Here is a 21,061-nt window from a genome sequence, read left to right as displayed (position 1 = left end):
TTTCCAGAGGCACCATGCAACCTCATCTGAAGTCCATAGAAGCCAAGGGTGTCGAACACCTCCAGAAATGGACTTTGAATTAATTTCTCTTTTGAAGAAAATCTATCAAAAGACCTTTTCCTTAGTGTTCTCCCCTGAGGCTAGATCCTTGGGTTTGGTGGAAGCAGTTTATCTAAGGAATTCAAACAGTATGTGAACTTGGAAAAAAATTAACCCTTCCACTTCCTGGAGTCGTAACAGAGTAAGTGGCACTGGAGGGTGTCTCAGGAAAAGCCTGTGCAGAGAAATGTTCATCTCCCTCTCCTTGTCCCTGAAAGCAGCTTCTGGGAGCCGTCCCTGGGATTTGCTGGTGCTGCCAGCCGTGTGGGTTGTTTTCTGAGCTGGCTGGGGTTCAGTAGTTCGCTCAGCGTTGCAGATGTGTTCCAGCAGCCAAATCAACTGTAATTCAAAACCAAACACATACATAGCTCTGAAACGAGCAAAGGCAAAGAGGGCTGGGGGTTTCCCGCCTCTCCCTCGACCTGTCTGTGCTCTAACTGAAAGCACATGGAAACCTGTTCCTGCTTGAAAAGTTATGGGTCTCAGTGGTATTGAGTCATTTGACCTTTTCCAAATATTTTTCCCTGTTGCAGTTAGAGAAACTTCAGGAGGGATGAATTTCCAGAAGAGTTACTGTGTGGAGAGGCTCCCAGGTCATGCCTTGGCTTTGCTCTGTGCTCCTCTCTTCATTTCTATCACCTTTTTGATACTCACTGGGAAAGATTAAAGGAAAGGAGATACTGTATAAATGTTGTGTTAGAAATCTGTAAGTTGTTTAGAGTCTATGACTGTTTCTCTGAAATCAACCACTTCCAAAAGTGATTTGGTTTGAGGTTGTAATGTCTGGCAGGTAATTTCTTGTGATCTGCTTATATCCAAAATCTGGTGTTTGCTCTGCAGTCGATTTGGGCTTCTGTGATCTGGGCCATTTGGAGGTTGGTGGCTGTGATTGAGCTGAGCTGTAGCTCTTCATGGCCATGAGATTTCAGAGAACTGATCTGAATAATGTATCCCGCGTCACCTGGAGTCTGTAAACTGAGGTTAGAAGCAGATATAGGAACTCTTCACAGGAAATGTTAAATCAGGTTTTGTAGTTGTCTTGTGGAAAGAGGAGTGTTCTACAGGAACCTCCAGAGACGAATTTTTCAGGTTATTTACAATAAGCTTACTTGACACCTCATGCATGTCTGTGGCAGGAGGTGGGAATATAATATTCCCAACGAGTTCCAGGTGGTACTGTGATCATTTTGACCTGTGGGCAAGGCAGAAGCAGCAGCCTGTGCTGCTGGCTCCCATCAGCCTGTCCTGGTTCCAAGTCCAGCTCAGCCTGGCTTGCACTTACAGACCTGCCACAGCCTGGTGCTCAGGGTCTGGTGGGAAACACACTGGGCTGATGGGAGCCCAGTGTGATTCCTGGACTGCTCACACTTCTGGCTGGAGGGAAGCCTGTCTGAAATGTGTTAAGACTAAATGCTCTTAGGAATTCAAGGATGTCTGGAAAAGGCTCAGGTCCTGTCAGCACATTCAGCTTTGGGGATCTGCCTCTCCTGGGTTTTCTGGTTTGTTTGGGTTTTTTTAAATTATTATTTTCTTGCAGGCAGGTACTCTTATTTCCAGTCTTCCTGTGCTCAGGCCTTGCACTGGACTATAGGTATTTTAATGACTAAAGTTTCAGCTGTAAATATCCTTTTGCTTGTCTTTTCCTCTCCCTTTGTAAAGTTTCCTTAGGCTCTTCTGGGACTTATGAGGAATAAAACTCACAGATATCACTTTACAGTGCTCTGTGTTAAAAGCATCTATTGTGTGTCTGGGTTTATCACCTTGCAGTGGAATTACAGAAGTTGGGCATCTGAAAAGACATCTGAGCCAGGTGTAGGCCAGGCAAATTCTGTATTTCTCAATATATTGAGAAGTACCAATATATTCCTTGAATATTTTTAATCCAGATATTTAAATAGCACAACCACCAGTGAATTCAGTTGCCTCCCAAGTATGTTTAAAAATAGCAGGCACAGAGAAGTAGGGATGTATTCATGGCAACCGTTTTTGTGGAGCAGGTGGGCGGCTGCATTTTGTACCAGTTTGAAGCTTTCTGGGGGGTTGTGCAGCTTCATTCCTAGAGAGACGAGACAGTAAATTCATCGGGAGATATCCCATCCATGGATCAGCATAGGCAGGTGTGGCAGCACATTTCTTTCTCTCAGGATTTTTCATAGAGGTGCACAGAGAGAAAGAGAAAACAATTTCTGCTTCTGCTTCTTGCTTTTCCTATGTGGAATGTGTTTGGAGAATTGTTTACCTGGGGTGATTGCTTGGTTGGGTTCTGGTGAGGATTGTTTGGGCCTGATGGCCAAGCAGCTCCAACTGTGTCTGGACTCTCGAGAACAGGGTCACAAGCTGTTAGTAGTTAGAGAAAGTAGGTTTGTAGTTTTAGTATCTTCCTTTATATAGTATATTAATGTATTATAGTTATAATAAAGAAATCATTCAGCCTTCTGAACTGATGTTGGACATCCTCATTTCTTCCCATTGGGTTCGCCTGCATTTTGCAATAGGCAGGAGCCTGGGTGTCCAAATGGATGCCTAAAGCTAAAGGCTGATGTAGTAAGTTCATGTACATCTTTGGGTATTCCCGAAGAGGAAGACTCAATTAAATTCCCCCTCTTTGCTTACAGTTCATGTTGAGTGACAGCCAGATGCTCTTTGCCTTGGTGCTGAGTGATTTCTGGCTCTGTGTTGGCAGTGAGCATTGCTGGCACACAGCGTGAAGGAAGTGGAAAGCCAGGTGTTATCCACAGACTACTGACACCTCATCCTACATTGTTCTGTTAGCCTGCCAGCAGTTTCACTCTGGTATTTCTGGACTTGAAGGAAGGGATTGTACTCTTAAAGCCCCTGTCTGACTCTAGAGGAAAGACTGCTTTGCAGGAGTTGAGCAGCTTTGAGGGCATTTCCCACCTTCCTCATTGTCTTCTGAAGGCACCTCAGACTGTTTTTTTTGTTGTTGTTGTTGTTTTTTTTTTTTTTTTTTTTTTTTTTTTGAGACCATGCTTTTGCAAGCATCTGCAGCATTTCAGCTTGGTTTTCTGATCCTGGCACTCGTTGCAGCAGTTTGAAACAATGAATGTAGCTTGTCTCCTGCAGCCCTGCCCTGTTTGCATGTGGGCTTGATCTGGGAAGACCTGACCGTGTTGGGGTGGTCTGACCTCCAAATATGTCAGTGCTGCAGCCTGAACCCACAATGTTCTTAGCCTTGCAATTTTTAATTGAGTCGGTATGAAAGGCCACTTCCTGCACTGCGTACTTGATTGGTTTTTTGGGGGTGTAAAGCTTCATCCAGAATACCAAAGAAACACTGATATTTGGGAAGGCACCTCACACTGACAGCTCCTTGTGGACTGAGGTCAGCTTTTGTGCGAGTGTGCCTCTGTCATCATCGTGTAGGCACAAATGAGCTACTTGCTTTTGGCAGCTGGTGGGATAAAAAGCATCGTAATGCCTTAGTGATAAACAGAACTTATTCACTACTGTGGGACATAAATAAAGGAGAGACGCATTGCCCTGCTAACATAGGGCTGGTGATTCAAAAATTTTTGTGACGGGAGGTGCAAGTTGTGCCATCTCCAGAGCGCAGCTCTTGGTGGTGGGAGTTAGAAATCAACTACTTCGCTGTCTTTACGTAAATACTCATTGTACCTGACACTTCAGGTAATTAAGCTGACCATGTTTAGCTTTTTTCAGACCGGAAAATCATTAGCTGTTTGTTTAATCAGAGACTGAAAGACTGGTTCAGCCTGGTTGAGATCTGAATCTTGACTTACGTCTGCCTTAAAAAATAAAGGTTAGGTAACTAAATAGTTTCTTCTAGAGTTCCCAGGAGAGAAGAAAACTGGCTGTAGTGGAAAGGAGATCACTTGCTGAGTGCTGCCTTTTGCTTCCAGTGGGATTGTCACGGTTTAGTAGAGCAAGGAGCTTGATTGTGACTTTAAACTGTTCTCCCAGTTCCATATTTTAGGACAGTATGTGCTTGGCTCTGTCCTCTGCTAGAGCATGTGGTGTGTTAACGTATTTTAAAAGTACTTTTGTTGCAAATGTGTCTGGAAATGAAGACCTTCCCTACATGTACAAATTTTCCTATTATACAGATCAATAGACTTAGTTTTCATGCTCCAGAGCAGCTTCACACAACATCCTTCCTTCCTGGCAGAGCCTCAGGAATAGGCTGGGGGTGTTAATGGAGAAGTGATTTCAATACAGTCTCTAGAAGTGATTTGCAATAAAATATGAGCTATTTCAAGATAATGTTCAAGTATAGTACCTGCTGTGCCTTACATTCTGAAACAAATACAGAGAATACAAAAAGGGGGTTCATTCCAGTAGTGCAGCTAAATGTAGGTGCAAGTTGTGAGAGCAGAAGCAGTGAATGAGGTTTAACCTCTCGCAAGTTGAGAGTGTTGGAAAAACTGCAGAAGTGATGGAGCACCGCAAGGTCCTCAGCACAAACCATCTTAAGTTGTGCTTTGAGTTTGCAAAGCACTTCTCTCACCTTTTCTGGCCTCTGGCTGCTACACCTGCAGGGTCTGATAGATGCTTTGGAGCGGGTCGATTTGCTTTGTGCCATACTTGCCTCTTCCTGTCACCGTCCCCGCATCGAAGCCTGTCACAAGACTGGCAGAATTACGTTAAAACCTTCCTGCCACGGGGGCTGTATCCTGTCGAGTAAAGAACAGTCTCTGTTCATGGCCTGGCCCTGTCCTGCCTGCTGTGGCTCAGGCAGAGGCTGCTCTGCTGAGCAGAAGCCGCAGTCTGAAGCGCTGTAACCGATATGCTGTGTGTACAGCATCAGTAAATACGTTCAGATACAGGCGGCTTTCAAACTTCCCCCTCATCGCCGATTCTGCGCTGGCATTGCTTTGACAGCTGACTCTTAGCAACAGCCTTATCTGTGTGACTTAAGCAGCCCTTGGCTCAGAAAAATTACTGATTGAAAATTAATGTTCTACTGGGAAACCAGGGCTCTGTGGCCCACTTAATTTGCAGGGTGACAATACCATCAGTACTGGCTGAGAATCAGGGAAGGTAGGTGAGAGTGGCCCTGTTCCTTTAAGACATATATTTATTCCTGAAATACAGGGAAAAACCTAAAGGGCTTCCAGTATCTTTATTCTTTGTGCTGTTGAGCTGCCATTAGGTTGACTCTAGCTTTGTAGCTGAATTTCTGAGGAATTCATGCATGCCCTCGGCAGCCTGTGGTCTCTCTACACAGCAGTTGGTATTTTAATAGGCCATAAGTTGCCAGTGGCAAGTTGTTCTGTTACCAGTTTCTAGATAAATGAGGCAGGTACAGATTTATTTCTTATTATTATTTTATTGCAGGAAACTACATCTGGTAGTGTTTTAGGAAAGAGCTCAATGTCTTCTCAGATCACAAACCTCCCTCACTTCAGGCCTGGCAGTGTGGGATGGTGAGCTCTGCAGCATCCACCTGTGTGTGTGGCTCTGTGAGGCCTCATCCGTGCGAGGACAGGCGGATGTGGCTCTATGTGTGACCTCCCTTCTTCAAACAGGATATGTTCTGCATCCTCTGTGGGCTGCCAGCTCTTTACTCTGCTTGCAGCCTACTCTGAAATGGGTCAGGAATTATTTCATAGCTGGGTTATTGTTTAATTATTAGAAGCTTTTAGGAGTTCCATGGACCAACATTTGGATCTGCATGTTTCTTCTGTAGCATCCTGTGAACTTGTGTCAGTAATCCATGTTGTAAAGGTGATCATTTCAGGTGTTATTTCAGGATGTGTCAGCCCACCCCAGTACCAGCTGCTTGCCCTGCAGGGTGAGAGACTTTATTTTTTTCCTCTTGCAGTTTATTCATATTGTGCCAAGTGCACTTGCTGGGAGACACGATGCACGTCGCTGTTGTAACTCCGGACTTGGCATCATCATCCCTCTGGTACCATACAGTGGGACTCGGCATCTCATTTTAGTGCCTGGGTTTGAAAGGCACTTCCCACTAGACAAACAGTTGTGCCAGTGTTCACTGCATGAACAGCCTTCTTGTTTGGTGTATTTTTAATCTGATGAGCAAGAAAGAGAATTGTTGTGCACGATTTGAAATCGCTGATTATCGTGGGTGTCATTGTCACGTGCTTTACACGGGTCACCCCTGTAGCTCAGTGGATAAGGCCAAGGAGCTGGGGTGGAGTTCTGGGGATGAGGTAGACAATGAAAAGGAAGCACATAGAGACTAAAGGATTGGGAGGAGGCAGGTGTGGAAGAGACAGGATGTTCTACATAAGCAGTAGCATATATAGAGGCCACACTCCCTGTGGAGAGCGACTAGCTGAGCTGGCAGGAGAGCAGGATTGTGCCTTTCCTTTGGCTGGACTTATCCTACCTCATTGGTGGGAGGAGGCCTTGAAGGAGGTCCCATGTTGTAGTAGGAGATAGGATGAAGCTAAAAATACTTTTACTGCTGTATGCTGTACTTTAAATAAGAAATGAACTCTGTCTGTTCAGCCTGAAAGCATTGTGAATGCTTACATGGGAGGAAGGAAGAGAGTATGTGGATTTACTGTCCTGGAAGGGCTAGAAAGCCGCAGCCCTAATTAGCAATGCAGCTTTAGAGACCTACAGAGGTCATGTGGTTGGGTTGTCTTGTTCTCTGTCTGGTCACTTCTGTTTCCAGTCTTTAAGGGATAATATTGTTCATCAAAATAAAAATGCAGATGGCCAGGAGAGGAGGAAGAAAGTACTTCTCTGGAAAAAACCCTGGCATAGAGAATTTTTTTTTTTACCTGGCATTGTATCAGACTTTGAGGCTTTATCTGTGCTTGAGACAGCAAAGGTGAGGTGGGTGTGGCATCATGGTGTTCAGTGGGTTTTTGTTTGCATCTGTGTAGGTTGAGGAGAGGGTTTCCAATTTACTTGTGTTTCCATCATGCCTATTTCTCCTGCTAGTTCCTGTTCTTCCCATCCTCGCTTCGGCTGTGCCTGCATGTCAGAGAATATGAGGGAGGCCAGTAGGATATTTATAATTCAGCAGTTTTTCCAGAGCCGTTAATGCTCCATTGCTCCGAGATGAAGCAATCCCATTTGCACTTAGGCAGCCTTGCTGTAACCAGTCAGCCCCAGCTAGTGCAGCAGCCTGCTTCCAGACTAAGCAGCAAGGCTGAGCAGAGGTAGTCTGCTTGCCTGTGTTACAGATTAATTATGCAGTAACCCCTGTGCAGGAAAGCTTTCCCTGGCTTGTGTCAGTGGCCTGTTCTGGTAACACCAGGATATTGCATCTGTATAAATGTCAAATTCTTACAAGCGCAGTGCTGCTCGTTTGTACCTTCAGTAGCCTGCAGTGCTCTTTGCTGCAAGGGAAACTGTGCTGTGGAGGAGTGTATTTCCTACCACTGTTGCTGTCCTTTGCTGCCTTTCTGCTTTGTTGAACACCCTTTTTGTGCTGGATAGGGAGTAGCTGATGATACTGTGGCTCCTGTTCTCTTTAAGGTCCATTTCTGATGTAGGTTTATAGTGATGACTTTTCCTGCTGTAAGTGCAAGTGCATCTGTTCTCTCAAAACAAATCTGCCTGTTGTTTTCCCTCCAGAAGTGATGCAGTACATCTCCAATGTCATTTGCTGTCAGCAGGGGAGAATCCAGGGAGCTTGTCTGAATACAGCTTGTGGTGACAGCCAGAGAGGAGGTAAAGCCTCACTGATCCTCAGAAACCTGCTCCTGCAGTGGGATCCTGTGCTGACATCTCCTAGGGTCTTAACCAGCACTTGCTGCTGGCACTAAATGCAGAGCTCTTCCATATTCTGCCTTTAAACAAGATGTAATTTATGAAATTACTTTTCTCTCATTAGTGGCACCATGAGATACTGGTCATTCTTAGAGAATTGTGTTTGTCTGCAGCTCTGGCTCCAGAGGAGAAAAATCAGCTCTAACTGCTGTATCCCAGACCTTTTTCTCTCCCCTCTTGCTGGCTCTGACACTGAAACTGGGGCAGAAGAAATGGGAGAGGCTGAGTTAGGAGTCCCAGCCCATCACCACTAGTACAGTGTTGAGTCAGGGGTCAACAAGCTTTACTCAGCAGCCACTTCTCATTTGCAAACCTCTCCTGCTGAGTGCCCTTTTTGCTGATAAACACCAGCAGTGATAGATATTGATGGAGGGGACAGAGGTTCAGGGAAAACATGTTTGAACCTTGTCCATAAACCGGTCACCTGGTTTGTACTGCTGAATGGTGCCTGTGTAAAGGAGCCATCCCAAAACACCTGTGTTGATCCTGGAATGAAAAAGTTGCTGTTAACGTATAAAGCCCTTCTCCTGGGCTATTGTATTTGTTTTCAGTAAATGTGTACTCTATAGAAATGACTCATAGGGAAACACGTCTGAACATGGTTGGGTGTTACCTCTTGGGTAACTAAACCTACTTTTAGCACCAGGGTTGACTTGAGGCAGCTTATTTACTGAAAGACTTTTCAGCATGTTCGAGCCAAATTGCAGTGATGTTACATCATACGATATTAATGAAATTATTCCAGAAATGAACTTGGCCTCATGTGCAGGTTAATTTGCACTATAAAGACCTCTCTGGTACAGCTACATTGGCAAACTCTCCCGGCTGAAGCAGGGTTGATATTGGCAAAAAAGTCACTTAACTATTCTGGCATCATTATGTCTTCACGTGCCCTAAACCTGCCTTAGAGGCAAAAACATTTGTCTCTGCACATCACTTGTGTTAGTGATGTTGTTCCTAGTCTTGTGTTGATTCCCTTCTGAGTTTTCATTTGCCAGTTTTATTATCCCAGCAAATCCTTGACCTATTGAATTGACCCATGTCTGGATTTTTCACATATCTGGGGGCAAGTGTTGATTTTTTTTGGTTTTGAAAGGTAACTTTTTTCTTTATAAGTGGCTTTTTCTTCATAAGAGCATCTTGTGTTCAAAGCTAGCTTTCTTACAATACAGGCTTGTAGCCATGTCTTGTGCCCTGTGAGGTGGGCACATTAACAGAGTTCTCCTTGGTGGAGTTTACATTACAGTCTTTCTTCACTGGGAGTTTAAATTTAGACAGCAGTATCCAAATCTGGAATCACTCAGAATAACAGCTAACACTTGGGGGATGAAGAAAATTTATAAATATACAGCAGCAATGGATAATCAGCAAATCTTCTTTTTACATCTGTGGTCTGCCAAAAGTGAAAAGGCTTTCGAGAAAAGCCACGTTGTGATACAGAAACACATATTGGCTCAGAAATTTACTGTATTATTCTACCTTAGTCTTGTAAACATCTGTACAGAGCAAAATTCAGAGTTTTTCTGAAGTGTTTGGGACCTTCTGAAGCTTTAGGTCCTCGATCTCCCCACAGGGGAGATTTGAATTGGGATTTTTTCCAAGGGGCCAACAGGCCCTGGAAGAGTTGGGATTTTTTTCACCCTATTTTAACTTTTGTAAGGTTTACTATAGAGTCGTTGGTAATGAGCCTGAACACCCCCTCCTTCTGTGCCTTCCACCCCCCAGTAACAGGGAATTCTCTAAGCTTGGGTTTTTTCATCCCCCTGTAAGCCTAGCTGGCTGGACAGGAGGTGTAGGTTTGAGTTCATAAGAGGTAGCTTAGTTAAGTTGTCCTCATGCCTATTTTATGCACATTTGATAGTTCAGTGGTTGTAGTTGTGGAATATTAGATCTAAGAGGTATTTAGACCCAGAGTTTGTTCTTCAGAGTGGGGTGGATGTGAACTGCAAGGTGGCACAAAGCAAGAGGAACAACACACGTGGGCCAGGCTGGAGAAGGGACTGGCATACAAAGCCCTGCGTGGGGGAGCTGGTGGCTGACCTGAGCAGACTCCAGTGCAATCTGCAGGGCAGAAACCTGCTCTGCTTTCTTCTGAAAGTTAAATCCTTGTGGATTTGCTTATGGGAGGAAAGCACTGGTGGTGGGCTTGGCAGCCTGGCACATGGCTCATTCTTGGCCAGCCCAGCTCCGACATCGTCTATCGGAACAATGGAAGAAGGAGTTGGTGTGGTGACTCAGTGCATGATGAGAGTTCAAAAAAAGCAAATGCGTCTTTCAGCATTCAATACGCACGTTATTACGGACTTGTGTTTTAGTAACTGAGTCATCTATCCAGTTATTCCTTTCTTTACACTTAGGAGTTTGGTAGTTCTTTGCTTGTGATGTTTTTGCTCCTGGCACACATCCCTGGCCTCAGACCAGAAAGAGCTCGTGCTCCGTAGATGTGGCAAGAAGTCCTTGGATATGTGTTGCTTTGGGTTGGTCTGCCTTCAGCACAGTGTGTAACAATAGATTGCACAGCATTTACTGTTACACTCCCTTCTTGGATTTGTTTTCCTGATGTCCAGCTTTTCTTCCAGATGATAGAATGTAAATTACAAATATCTCAAAGCAGAGTGGCTCTGCTGGGTATGTCCCATCTTTAAAGTGCCATGTACCCATCCCTTGCTGCTTGCAGTCAAGTCTGTTAGAATTATTTCTCCCTGCCTTCTCCCTGCTCCACCCTTGCTTACCCTTCCAAAACTTATCTGACTTGTTCTATAGCTTAAGTTCTAAAGGGTCATTTTTCTGTGGGTTACTTTCTCCATTTGGCATAATTTTTGTTTCCTTATGCAGCTTCTCCTGTAGCACTTGGTCACCAGCTGCATGTGATTTTTTTAATAACCTCCATTGTTTCATTTCCTATGGTATTTTTAACATAATTAATGTTAGGAGCTTAATAGTTTTAAGATCTAGATAGAAGGAATGATTGGAAATATTTCTTCTAGAATAACTCCCAGTAGTTTGAGAAGCCCTGAATGTACTGGAGAGCCTGGCTACCTAGTGCAGTGATCTGGAATACATGGGATGCACTGCACTGGAAAGCTCTTACCTGTGGGACATAGTGCACGAGGTGCAGCATTTCATGTCTGTCACTTCCCAAAGACACATGTCTGGCTTCATGTGACTGGGGTGCAGACATAACTGAATTACTTTCAAAGAAGCTGTTAATACACAACTAGGAATGCTGATGCTGGAGGGTTTTGTTCTGGTGATTGACTGGCTGACACTCCCATTCTCCAGGAGGGATTATCACTCCCTGGCTTGTACTGGTGGACCTTCATCAAGATTGATCACTGCCTTGGAGGGAACTGTAACACGCAGTTCCAAAGATGTACTTTACAGAAATAGGCTTTCTCTGGAAATAAGGTTAAAGCCATAAAAAGTCAGTCCCTTGCCTGCTAGATACTAGCTTGCTTCTAAGGATGATATCTAAATCATTCTTTGAATGCTGTTTTTATTTCATGCTTCCCTTATTGTTTTTGCTCCAGTTCTTTCCTCAGCTGCCTTTCACATACTCAGTGCTGTCATCATCATCCCCTGTCCCCCAGTGAAGCTGCCTTGACTGTTCCTTACCTTGGTTTCTCAGTTGTGGCTGGAGTTTCTTCCATTAACTTTTTTTTTTTCCCTGTACATTTGCCATTAATCCTTTTTCCTGTATTTGTCTCATGTCCAGTCAAGTAGGGATTAAGCAGCCTGTGCTCTTAACTGCGTAAGTGGAATCTGGTTTCCTGAGCTGACTTTCCCCGACTCTTCCTTCCCCGTTCACTTCTCCCCACCTCCCCAGCTGCCAGTGAACAGCAGGAGTGGATGTACGTCCATCTCCTGCTGTGAGGTAGAACTGAGACAGCAGGTGAAACCCTGCAGAAGTTTTGGAGCTTGCCTTGTTCTCCCTCAAAAACACTGGGTTGTGTGACGGGTTCATTCTAAAAGCTTTGGTGTACACATTTAGCTTTTAGGGAGCCTTTACATCTCACTGCTCTGGTGCAAATGAGGAACTGAACAGGTGTGAGCTGATGCCACAAGGGAGATGAGGGTAGGTGTCCTTCTTCACCACAGGCCATTGGAATGGGTTTGTTGGGAGTTCAAAAGTTCATTTTGTGAGTAGGTTGGTAGATGCAGTGACCTTACTGCTGAACCCTTGCTTAAAACACTTGCAGTGAAACATCCAAATAAGACTTGTTTCAAATGACAAAGGCTTGCTTAGTTCTCTCAGTAACACAGTCTGCATCATCTGTCTCTGAGCCATTTTTCCATCATAACTGCTCATGTCTACTGAACAACAACCAGCACTTGTCAGCTGGAGAATACGGGGTTGTTTGCAGAGGGGGAGACGTCCAGCTCCTTGGGTTGGCAGTTGTTCTGGCCAGTGATGTAAGCTCAAGCACAGCAGAGTAACTTTATTGTTGGGAGTTCCCTGCAGCCCTTGCACTGCTTCTGCTCAGGGACGGCACAACCCCTCTGTGTAAACTTGTAAAGCATATGTCCGCCTCCAGGTTAAAGTAGGATTTCATACACTGTGTATCCAGCTGGTTTTAATGATTCTGGAAGATGTTCCCCAGCGGATATGGTGTGTCACTTCTCATTCCTGGCATATGTTTCCACTGAGCTTCCCAGCACCTATTGCTGCATTGTGTTTGCTTCTGCTTTTCTACCTGTGTTTGGCCTCCATGAGCTTGACAACAAAATTAAGCAGGTGGTGGCAGCCCTAAGCTTTACTGATGTGACCTGTTCCTGTGGTGTCTGCCCACAGTCTATCCTGCTCAATGTGGATTCCTCTCCTTTTCCTTGCCAGGCATCAGGATGGCAAAGCCTCAGAGCTGCATTTTTCTTTAATAACATGTGTACTGCTGTGAAGTGCCCTGTCCTAAGCCCATTATTTGGAGATACCTGCAGGTTCTGGATTGTAACTCTAAACCAGCTAATGGCTAAATGAGGGCTTGCTTTGTCTTACATATGTATGTTCACCCACTTTTGTAATTCCTGTTTTTTATAGGCAGTGATTAGGCAGTGTTTGTAGCAGGACCTGCTGTGTTAGTAGGATGGGATATATTTTGATGTGCTGTGAATGCCGGGGTGTTTGGGTTCCTGAGCATCCTAGAAAGTCAGTTTTGAAACAGGCTTTTCAGGGATTTTTCCTTGCACTTACCAAAGGTCTCTCCTACAGCTTTACACTAGATAATCTAGTTAAAATAGTAACCGTCTTCTCTGGAGCAAAATGCAGGATTGTTCCAGGCTTTTCCAAGCTACAGGAGTGCCAGTGATTCTGCTCTAATTCAGCCTTTGGAAGGGCTGGGGATTAGATGGGACTGTTTTAACTGTGTCTCTGCAGATGAAATCAGAGCTGTGTAAAGAAATGGTGTAGAAGATGCCTTTCAGGAGCAATATGCTGAAATAACGCGATCTTTTGTTTCTCTGTGATTGAGGGGACTGTACCTGCATTGCAGGGATTGTGTTCCCTTACTCCCCAAAAGACCCACTGCTGGTCTGTGTCAGGGCCCCTTGAAGGGCTGTTTTTCTTTGCACTTAAAATCTGAGCTGGGAGCTGGCTTGGCAGTCTCTTTAAAATGGTATTATCTCTCCTGTGCCTTATCAGATAAGATGCTGCTGCTCCTGCTGCACTGGTGAACCAGGGAGGAGGAGGGTGCAGAGGACTAGGTCTGCTGAGAGGGGGATTAGTTCTGCTTGAAGGCTCTGACACAGATCCACATCTCAGAGGGGGGACAGTGAGCATGTGGACTGAGCATCAGAAATAGGAAAGCTTACCCTTCCCCTCTGTGTATCGAGGAGGAGTAAATCTGAATAAGAAGCTCTTTGTGTGTGCTTATCTCTGTACTGTCCCATTTAGCCTGAGGTTTTCCCGCATTTGCCCGTGCATGAAACATCAGACTGAGACACGCTGCTCTAGTGCAAGGTTTGACATTAAAAGCTATTTTTTGTTGCTGCAGCCCTTCCAGTAAGGCTGTGGCCTTTTTATGACACTGTCTTATGTGTGACAACTGCCATAAAGCAAGAGTGAAACATCTGCTTTTCTAAATGCTTCAGCAAGGCAAAAGTGTTTCAGCGGGTGGTGTGTCGGAAGGTTGATACCCACAACTCAGCTCTGAGTCTGTAAATAGAAGTTTTAATCTCTGCTCTAGTGTTTCATTAGCTGGGTTTTCATGTGGGAGAGAGTAGCCTAAGATAGCATGGGATGTATACGTGGCCTTTTTCTAGAAGTGTTTGCTTTACCAACTTAAATTCAGAGTGAGCCTTGTAGCTTTTTTGTAACAGTGCTAGTCTGTCCATGGCACTTAAACCACAGCTGGGAAACATCTCTTCTTTAAGGTCTGTTTGTTGTGAGTTTTTCTGCCTGTCTCCAGAGCTGTGTGTGAGCTCTCAACCCAAAGTGGCCTTGGAGGCTTCCCGGAGTTCACTGCTGCCTCTCCAAAAGCAGGTAAAGCAGTGGGCCCTGCTGTGCATCATTCCCATTACTTGAATTCTCACCATGCCATGGTGAAGCATTTTCCAGCTGCTCTTTTTCTGGTAAATCTTCTCTTGAAATGTAGGATGATGGATGAGGGATGCAAAAAACTCTTCCTCAAGCTGGAGGTAGATGAGCAGCTCCAGGATTAGAAAACCTCACAAAGCTCTTTCTAAAACTCCACTTTTCACAAAAGCTGCCACAGGATAGCACTGGTTTATTCTGAGGAGGTATATTTAGGTCTGGAAAGAGTAATTACACAGCTTTGAATAAGTCTGAAGTCAGAAGAGGGCAAAGCTTAGCTTGGCAGGGATTCAACCTTCTGGGAGTCTTTTTGCAAAATTATACAGACAGCTTTTTTAAAATAAAACTTCTGAAAACCCGTTGCATTGGCACCTAGACCTGCCATTGGTGTGAACTATTTCTGGTTCTCCAAATACAGAGTGAAACTTAAAATTAGACACTTCTGGTTTTAAGCTGTTAGTTTCTGCTTTACTTTTAGTTGCCTTGTGATTAAGATGAAAGAAAACTTCTCTCAGTGCAGCCCTCACCATGCTTCTTGGGTGCTTTTTTGTTTCTGTATGATGGTTCATAATTGTATATCAGAGAATATTCCAGGGCTAAATACAAAACTGCTCATCATCTGAGTTCTCATTTTTTTTTTTTTTTTGGTCCCCTGTTTAATGTTCTCTAATTATCAGCCTAACGATAGCTTGAAGGGAGGTGGATAGGCAAACCCATTGCTTCTCCACATGCCATCTTTTGGAAATGTGGAACTAATTTTTTAGAGTTCAGTTTGAAACAATAGAGCTGTTGCTTGCTTGTCTAATGATACAGACCCAGCCCCCACCCTTTAAAATAAAAAGCCAAAAATGGTTGAAATTCATTATTGAATGATTGTGAAAGTTGTGACTGGAAAGCAGCTCTGGATTTTGACTTATAAACTCCTTCTTGCCCTGTGCAGACTGTTCCAAAGGCACAAAACCCCTAAGCTGTGTGTGCACCTGCAGCTGAGGTTCATGATCACAGTGCTGTGGGTAACATAACACCCCCAAATCCTCTTCCTAATCCCTTGCACTGTGTGGTATCTACAGCAGTTCTGGAAAGCCAACGAACATCCTTAATAAGAAGCAGAATGTCTGTTAGGGGAGCTTAGGCTAAAGGCAAATTAGCTATGGAGCTCTGTATTGCTAATCAGTACTTTTTACCACGTTTTGAAGTAATTAGCCTTCATTGGGCTTTGCAGCATCCAGCAGATGTTTAATCATGGCTGCATTGTAAAACGAGCAAGAACTCCTGAGTAAGGAAACTCGCATGCTGGAGCAGCTCTTGATCCCACTGATGATCCTGCAGCTCCTCTGGGAGCCAGGCATGTGCTCTGGGAGCTGGAGCTTAGTCCCATGAAAGCTCTTGTCTGGCAGGAGTTAGAGCTCTGCTCAGGGTTAGGAACAAGGTGTGCTCCAGTGTGCTGCTGTCTGACTGAACATCTTTCACTTGTAGCTGCCTTCCAGCATTCACGTGGAGCTCTGGTGTCAGTAGTAGCTTTAGCATTAGCCTTGCTTTCTAGAAAATAGCAGTTCCTTTCCAAAGGTGACTAATGCTGCTAAAATATTCAGTGTTTCCTGCATCCCCCTGTACCTGCCTTGTGTTTCTGAAGCATGTGTTCACAGGTGGTTTTCCATTCTGTTGCATACCTTTTCTCATCTGTATCTTGAGTTTTTCCTTCCTTTAGGTCATTTAGGATGCTTATTATTGAGACAGGTTTAAGGCACTCATATTTGAAAAGTAACGTGTCTAATTTGGCTGGCATGGTGAATATTTTATTATAAGCAAAACCTTTTTAATCCCTCTGGTTGTGTTTCTTCCTCCTGTCTGAGAGAGCTGGGGTGAGTTGAGTGGAGTAATGAGAACCAGATCTCATCTTGAATTAATAATCCCAGATTCAAAGGTATTTTTGGCACTTAGATGTCTCACTTTTTACTGACTTCAATAGCAAGCCTGAGTTCTGTCTGGAAGGGATTTAAGTTCTCTACCTTGAAGGAATTGTTGCCTTCTGTTTTCTCTTGTTTTAAACAGGGATGATCAGCCTTTATCTGCAATACAGAGGATTACAGGTTTCAGTTTTTTGTCAGCTACTCCTTTTCTGTTCTCTGTGTCTGCCTTGGCTGGCACATTTGGTCCCACAGAATGTCTTGGAGGACCAGCAGGGACCTCCTGGCTCAGGATTGAATCCCTGGATCTATCCCATTGGGCTCACCTCGAGGTTGCCCTAATGGAATGTGAGCTACAGCTTCTTGCCCTTCCTTCCCAGAAAGAGTGGAGACACTACCAAAGCTGATCACTCTCCCCTTTGCCACCAGTCCCTTTGGCTTACACCCTGCCTGGGTCAGATGGTGGGAAGCCTCCCTTTCCCTGCTAAAGCAAACAGTTTATCAGCTGCCCTTGCACCTTTGTCCTGTGCTAGGAGGAGAGATAAGAGTCAGATTTGCTTGCTCACAGCTGTCAGCAGTGCCTTCCCTTCCTCCCCCGGCCTCATTACTTTGAGAACTGAACTGGCTGAGGGCCAGGCTCTGAGCCATAAATGGATCAGGTCCTGTAGAGACTCAGTAGGAAACCAGAGCCTCGTGGAAGGACCCACACACCTTGTTTCCAGGCTCCTTTGAACCAGCTTCCTTGGAGAGGTAAAATCCAGCTTCCCCTGAGGGCTGTGCGGAAGCCAGAGCTGTACCTGAAGTGATTCCTGCACTCAGGAAGGCTTCTTCTCTTCCTCCTGAGCCATGTGCCTCTCCACTCACCCTGGAGATCAGGATGGTCTGCTCAGAAGCTGTGCAACCAAAACCACCTCTTCCCTGGCTGAACCCCTGCAGGATTTGAAGCTCCGTGTTTGCTTGGTGTGACCCTGTCTGCTTGCACCAGGAGCATTTCCACATGTGTTCTTGTCCTCCTCCAAGCTGGCCATCCTCACTGGCTTAGTCCCAGCCCGAGGAGCAGGGAAGGACAGGCCATCCAGGACACAGAGCAGTTTGCTGTGCAGAGGCTGTACAAACAGACATGCTGGAGGGAGATAAGCTTGTGAACCTTCAGCCCAGTTTGAGTATGGAGATTTGCTCCATGCAGGCCGGACGGTGAATGAGCCAAACCGGCTGAGCAGGAAATGTCAGAGAGCTTGTGAGAGTTTTAAAGGCAAATTCTGTTGATGAGATGATTAGTATTTCTGTAACCTGGGTGGATTTTACCTGTATTGACTAGGAAAAGCTTGATGCTAAACACCTTTGTGTGGTTCAGTTTCAGGTGAACCAAGCTGTTGCAGAGGATCTTTATGGGCTAGGATGCCTGTCATTAAAAAAGATACTTAATAGCTGGCCTTCATTTGGCTTTGTACCTTTATTTGATTTTTTTTTTTTTTTTCATTCTCATAGAGAGGAAGTTCAGGAAAACTGTGTCCGCTGGAAAAAGAAATTCACCTTTGTGTGTAAAATGAGTGCCAACCCTGCCACAGGGCTCCTGGACCCCTGCATCTGCCGAGTGTCTGTCCGTAAGGTGAGCATCCAGCTTTGCTTCTGGCAGGTAATACCACCAGTAGTGTACTGGCAGCTGGTTACTGGCTGCTTTTTGGCAGCAACAAAAATTGTGTGGACTGTGGTGGGAAGGAAAGATTGTTTGGGACAGGATATGCTGGAACAGAGCCTCTCTCTCCAAGAAGAGTCCTTGATGGAGGATGGGAGCGACCAAGGTGGTGGTAACCCTTGAAGAGAGAGGCTTGTGAATCCTGAGAGCAGATTCCAGGACTGAGTAATGACTTTCCCCCTGTTGCCCCAGCACATATAATAGCTGCTTTTCCTGTTTTGTTTTGTTTCCCAATATAGGAGCTGAAGGGCGGAAAAACCTACTCAAAGGTAAGAGCATAGAAAGGGCAAATGGAGCAGAGTGAAGATGGTCTTGTCTCCTGCTAGTGCTTTACACCCATTAGAAACCAGTGGCTGCTGAGTGGACCATTCTGGAGAGATATTCATTAGTTCTTAGTTTAAGTCTGAGTTAAGAGATTTCCCAAGAAATTCAACTTGCTGGGACAGGATCCAGATTGCACTGGATATGGATTCGAGATGGGGGGTCGGAGAGATGATCTGCATGTCCTCAAACTTTGGGGAAGTTCTGAGTCAGATGTGAACTCTCCAGCTTCTGGCAGCATGTCTCTAATAAAGAAACAGACTCAAATTCTGTTCTCCAGAGCATGGCAGCCAGCTGAGGCAGGCACCTCATTGCCTCAGGAGAGCAGGCAGGAGCCTACAGCAGAAATCACTGCCTCCCAGAGCACAGGAGACACCGAGGCAAAAGCCAAACGGATCAGCAGGGATCTTAGTCTTGGTTTCTTTTCCTCACTTTTTCTTGCCTGTGCTGTGGGACAGACAATGGGCCACCCCCTTCTCCTCCTTGTGCTGGATCAAGAGACAATGTTGGCTTAGAAGCTGAGCTCACACAGTGCCCAAAATGATGTTTGTCTGAAAATGAGTCACTGGTGCTGGTTTCTAATAAACAGATGCTTTGGTCACACACAGCCATGTAAGAATTCCTTCTCATCAATATCCTTTCTGAGGCCATGGAGGCACCTGGCTGTGAAGGGTCTACTGCACTAGCTCCTGTATTCTGCTCTGCTAGGGGGGAGAAGGCAGTGTGGCATTGTTCCTTTTTTGTTGCTGATTAGGACATAGTCTCCAGGGCCACCAGTTTTTCTTTCACTAAATTCACACTGTGGGAAGGTTATTCATTCTGCAGAGCTGCATGTCCAGGGAGAGCAGCATAGCTGGAGGAAGAGACATAGCAAATGCATCAGCCTTTGCCTCCTGCAATGTCCATCCTCAAGCTTTCTGCAGGATTTGGGAAGGCAGAATTAAAGGAAGCCTGAAGGCACATTTCTATAGTAGATTTAACCTGGAGACCTTATTCAGGTCATGTTCTAACCTACTTCCTTTTTGCTCAGTCTTCAGTTGTGTTTAGTGGCATTTAAAAGAGACTGACTTCCTCCAGCCCAGAACTGGAGACCAAATCTCAAGTACTTGTCATGTCTTGGGCTGGTATCTTGCTTGGTCTCCTGTGAAAAAGTCAGATGTGTTCTCTGAGAAGATGATCTGAAGCAGCTCAGAAATGAGAGATGTCACACCAGATTGCAGTCTTGCCTTGTGAACTAGGCTTGTTCCAGGCAGGTTCTTGTGACAGAACTGATTTGGGCTTCCTAATGTTTGTAGCAGAAGTCTGAGGTGCATGTCCATGCAGCTATTTTCCCATTCTGCACCATGAGTCCCCACCTTTTTAAACTATCCTATTCAGCTGAGAACTTCTCCAGCCATGGCAGCAGATGTAGAGGAAAATGAACCTTGTGAATGCCCTCTGTACCTGGTCCCCCATTAGCAGGGACCGAGGGTGATGGGGCTGTTTGTGCTCCAGGCAGAGTTTCCAGTGCCTTGCACACCTTCGGGTTTGACGTGAGTGTCACCTCGGTGTCAGGGGTGACACAGCGGAAGGCAACAGGAAGGACTGATAAAGCAGAGACTCTTTCCCTGAGCTGGAAGAAACACCATCAGCTGGCTGGAAAACTGAGGAAACTATTCTCAAAGGTTATATCTGAAAACATCCTTTTGTTAAGGGATCTTTCCTCTATATACTGGGAGTCTGCTTCCTGAAAGAGCTTCTGACCTCAGCACACTGTGTGGGTTGCTGGAGGGTTCTCCCACACTCTGGGCTCCAGTGTTGATCTCCTCTCAGAATTTAGTGCTGTGGTGGAAGAAGAGGGATCTGGGTCTGGGCCACCCCTGTGCCATGCTGTTCTCCTGGTGTGGTGGTGCTGTGTCTTTGTCACAGTGATGGATTGCATCTCCCTCTGTGGCTTTCCTCTGTCCTGCTTATCTCTAAGAGATAAAAATTCACTGTTTTTTTCCTTATCGGTGAATAATTAGCAAACAGCATAGCCCTTGGCTAGAAGAGACAGAAAAATTTCTGCAGCAAGGGCTGAAGAAACACTTGAATTAAAGGAATTCTTAAGAAGTGAGAAGAGAGGGAGAAAGGTTGTTTTTTCCTTTTTTTTTTTTTTTTTGGCTGATAAAAGGTTCCCTCTCTATCCCACTTGTTTTTTCATTTGCCATCAGAAGTTCCCCTTTGAGAATGGGATGAAGGAAGCACCTATATTAATCTTGTTGCTGTTTCCCCCTCACTCATATATCTTGAGCAGATTGTGATTTTTGACTTGGAATAGTGGTAGCCAGGGTTCCTCTGGCAGTGACCTTTTTGTGCTGGGACTCTGTCAGCTTCCTCAGCTGACAGGGGCACCACAATTCCATGGGATGGTGCCACTGTTGGGGCTCTCCGTTCAGTTGTGTCATCCAGCTGTCAGCAGCAGGGCAGAAGGGATGTGCTGCAGAGCACAGAATGACCTGCTGCTGCTCCACCTGTGTTCCCTGTTCCCCTGGGAGCTGACCTGCTGTTGCTGTGACGCAGATGCTCCACGCCTGGATGCTTTGGCTACATACAGAGTACAGCATGTCCTCCTGATCAGAAGAGATGGGGCACAACTGCCTTCTGTTCCTAAAGCTGTGCATAAAAGCAGCTGTAACTTTTTCTTTAAAACACTGTGTTAATACACCAGGGATTAGGGCAGGAAAACAAAGGTGCTCTTCATTGTGTGTGTATTTACTCTGGAGGGATCGGTGCCCTTTTTGAAAATGCATGTGATCTTCA

At 45.2% G+C, this 21,061-nt stretch overlaps 1 protein-coding gene across 5 annotated transcripts in view; it reads left to right on the top strand.

Annotated features, from left to right (window-relative positions):
• Window positions 1-21,061, top strand: part of EEIG1 (estrogen-induced osteoclastogenesis regulator 1) — a 38,002-nt gene that overhangs the window by 3,763 nt on the left and 13,178 nt on the right. For all 5 annotated transcript variants that reach the window (XM_068211437.1, XM_068211440.1, XM_068211439.1 and 2 more), the window contains exons 3-4: window positions 17,752-17,872; window positions 18,199-18,228. In XM_068211437.1, the coding sequence (XP_068067538.1) occupies window positions 17,752-17,872; window positions 18,199-18,228 (151 nt within the window). The remainder of the gene's footprint in view (window positions 1-17,751; window positions 17,873-18,198; window positions 18,229-21,061) is intronic.

This window comes from Anomalospiza imberbis, chromosome 21, assembly GCF_031753505.1.
Source record: "Anomalospiza imberbis isolate Cuckoo-Finch-1a 21T00152 chromosome 21, ASM3175350v1, whole genome shotgun sequence".
Taxonomy (NCBI): Eukaryota; Metazoa; Chordata; class Aves; order Passeriformes; family Viduidae; genus Anomalospiza; species Anomalospiza imberbis.
The sequence above is the reverse complement of the archived record's forward strand: the minus strand, read 5'-3'. Positions and strand labels throughout refer to the sequence as shown.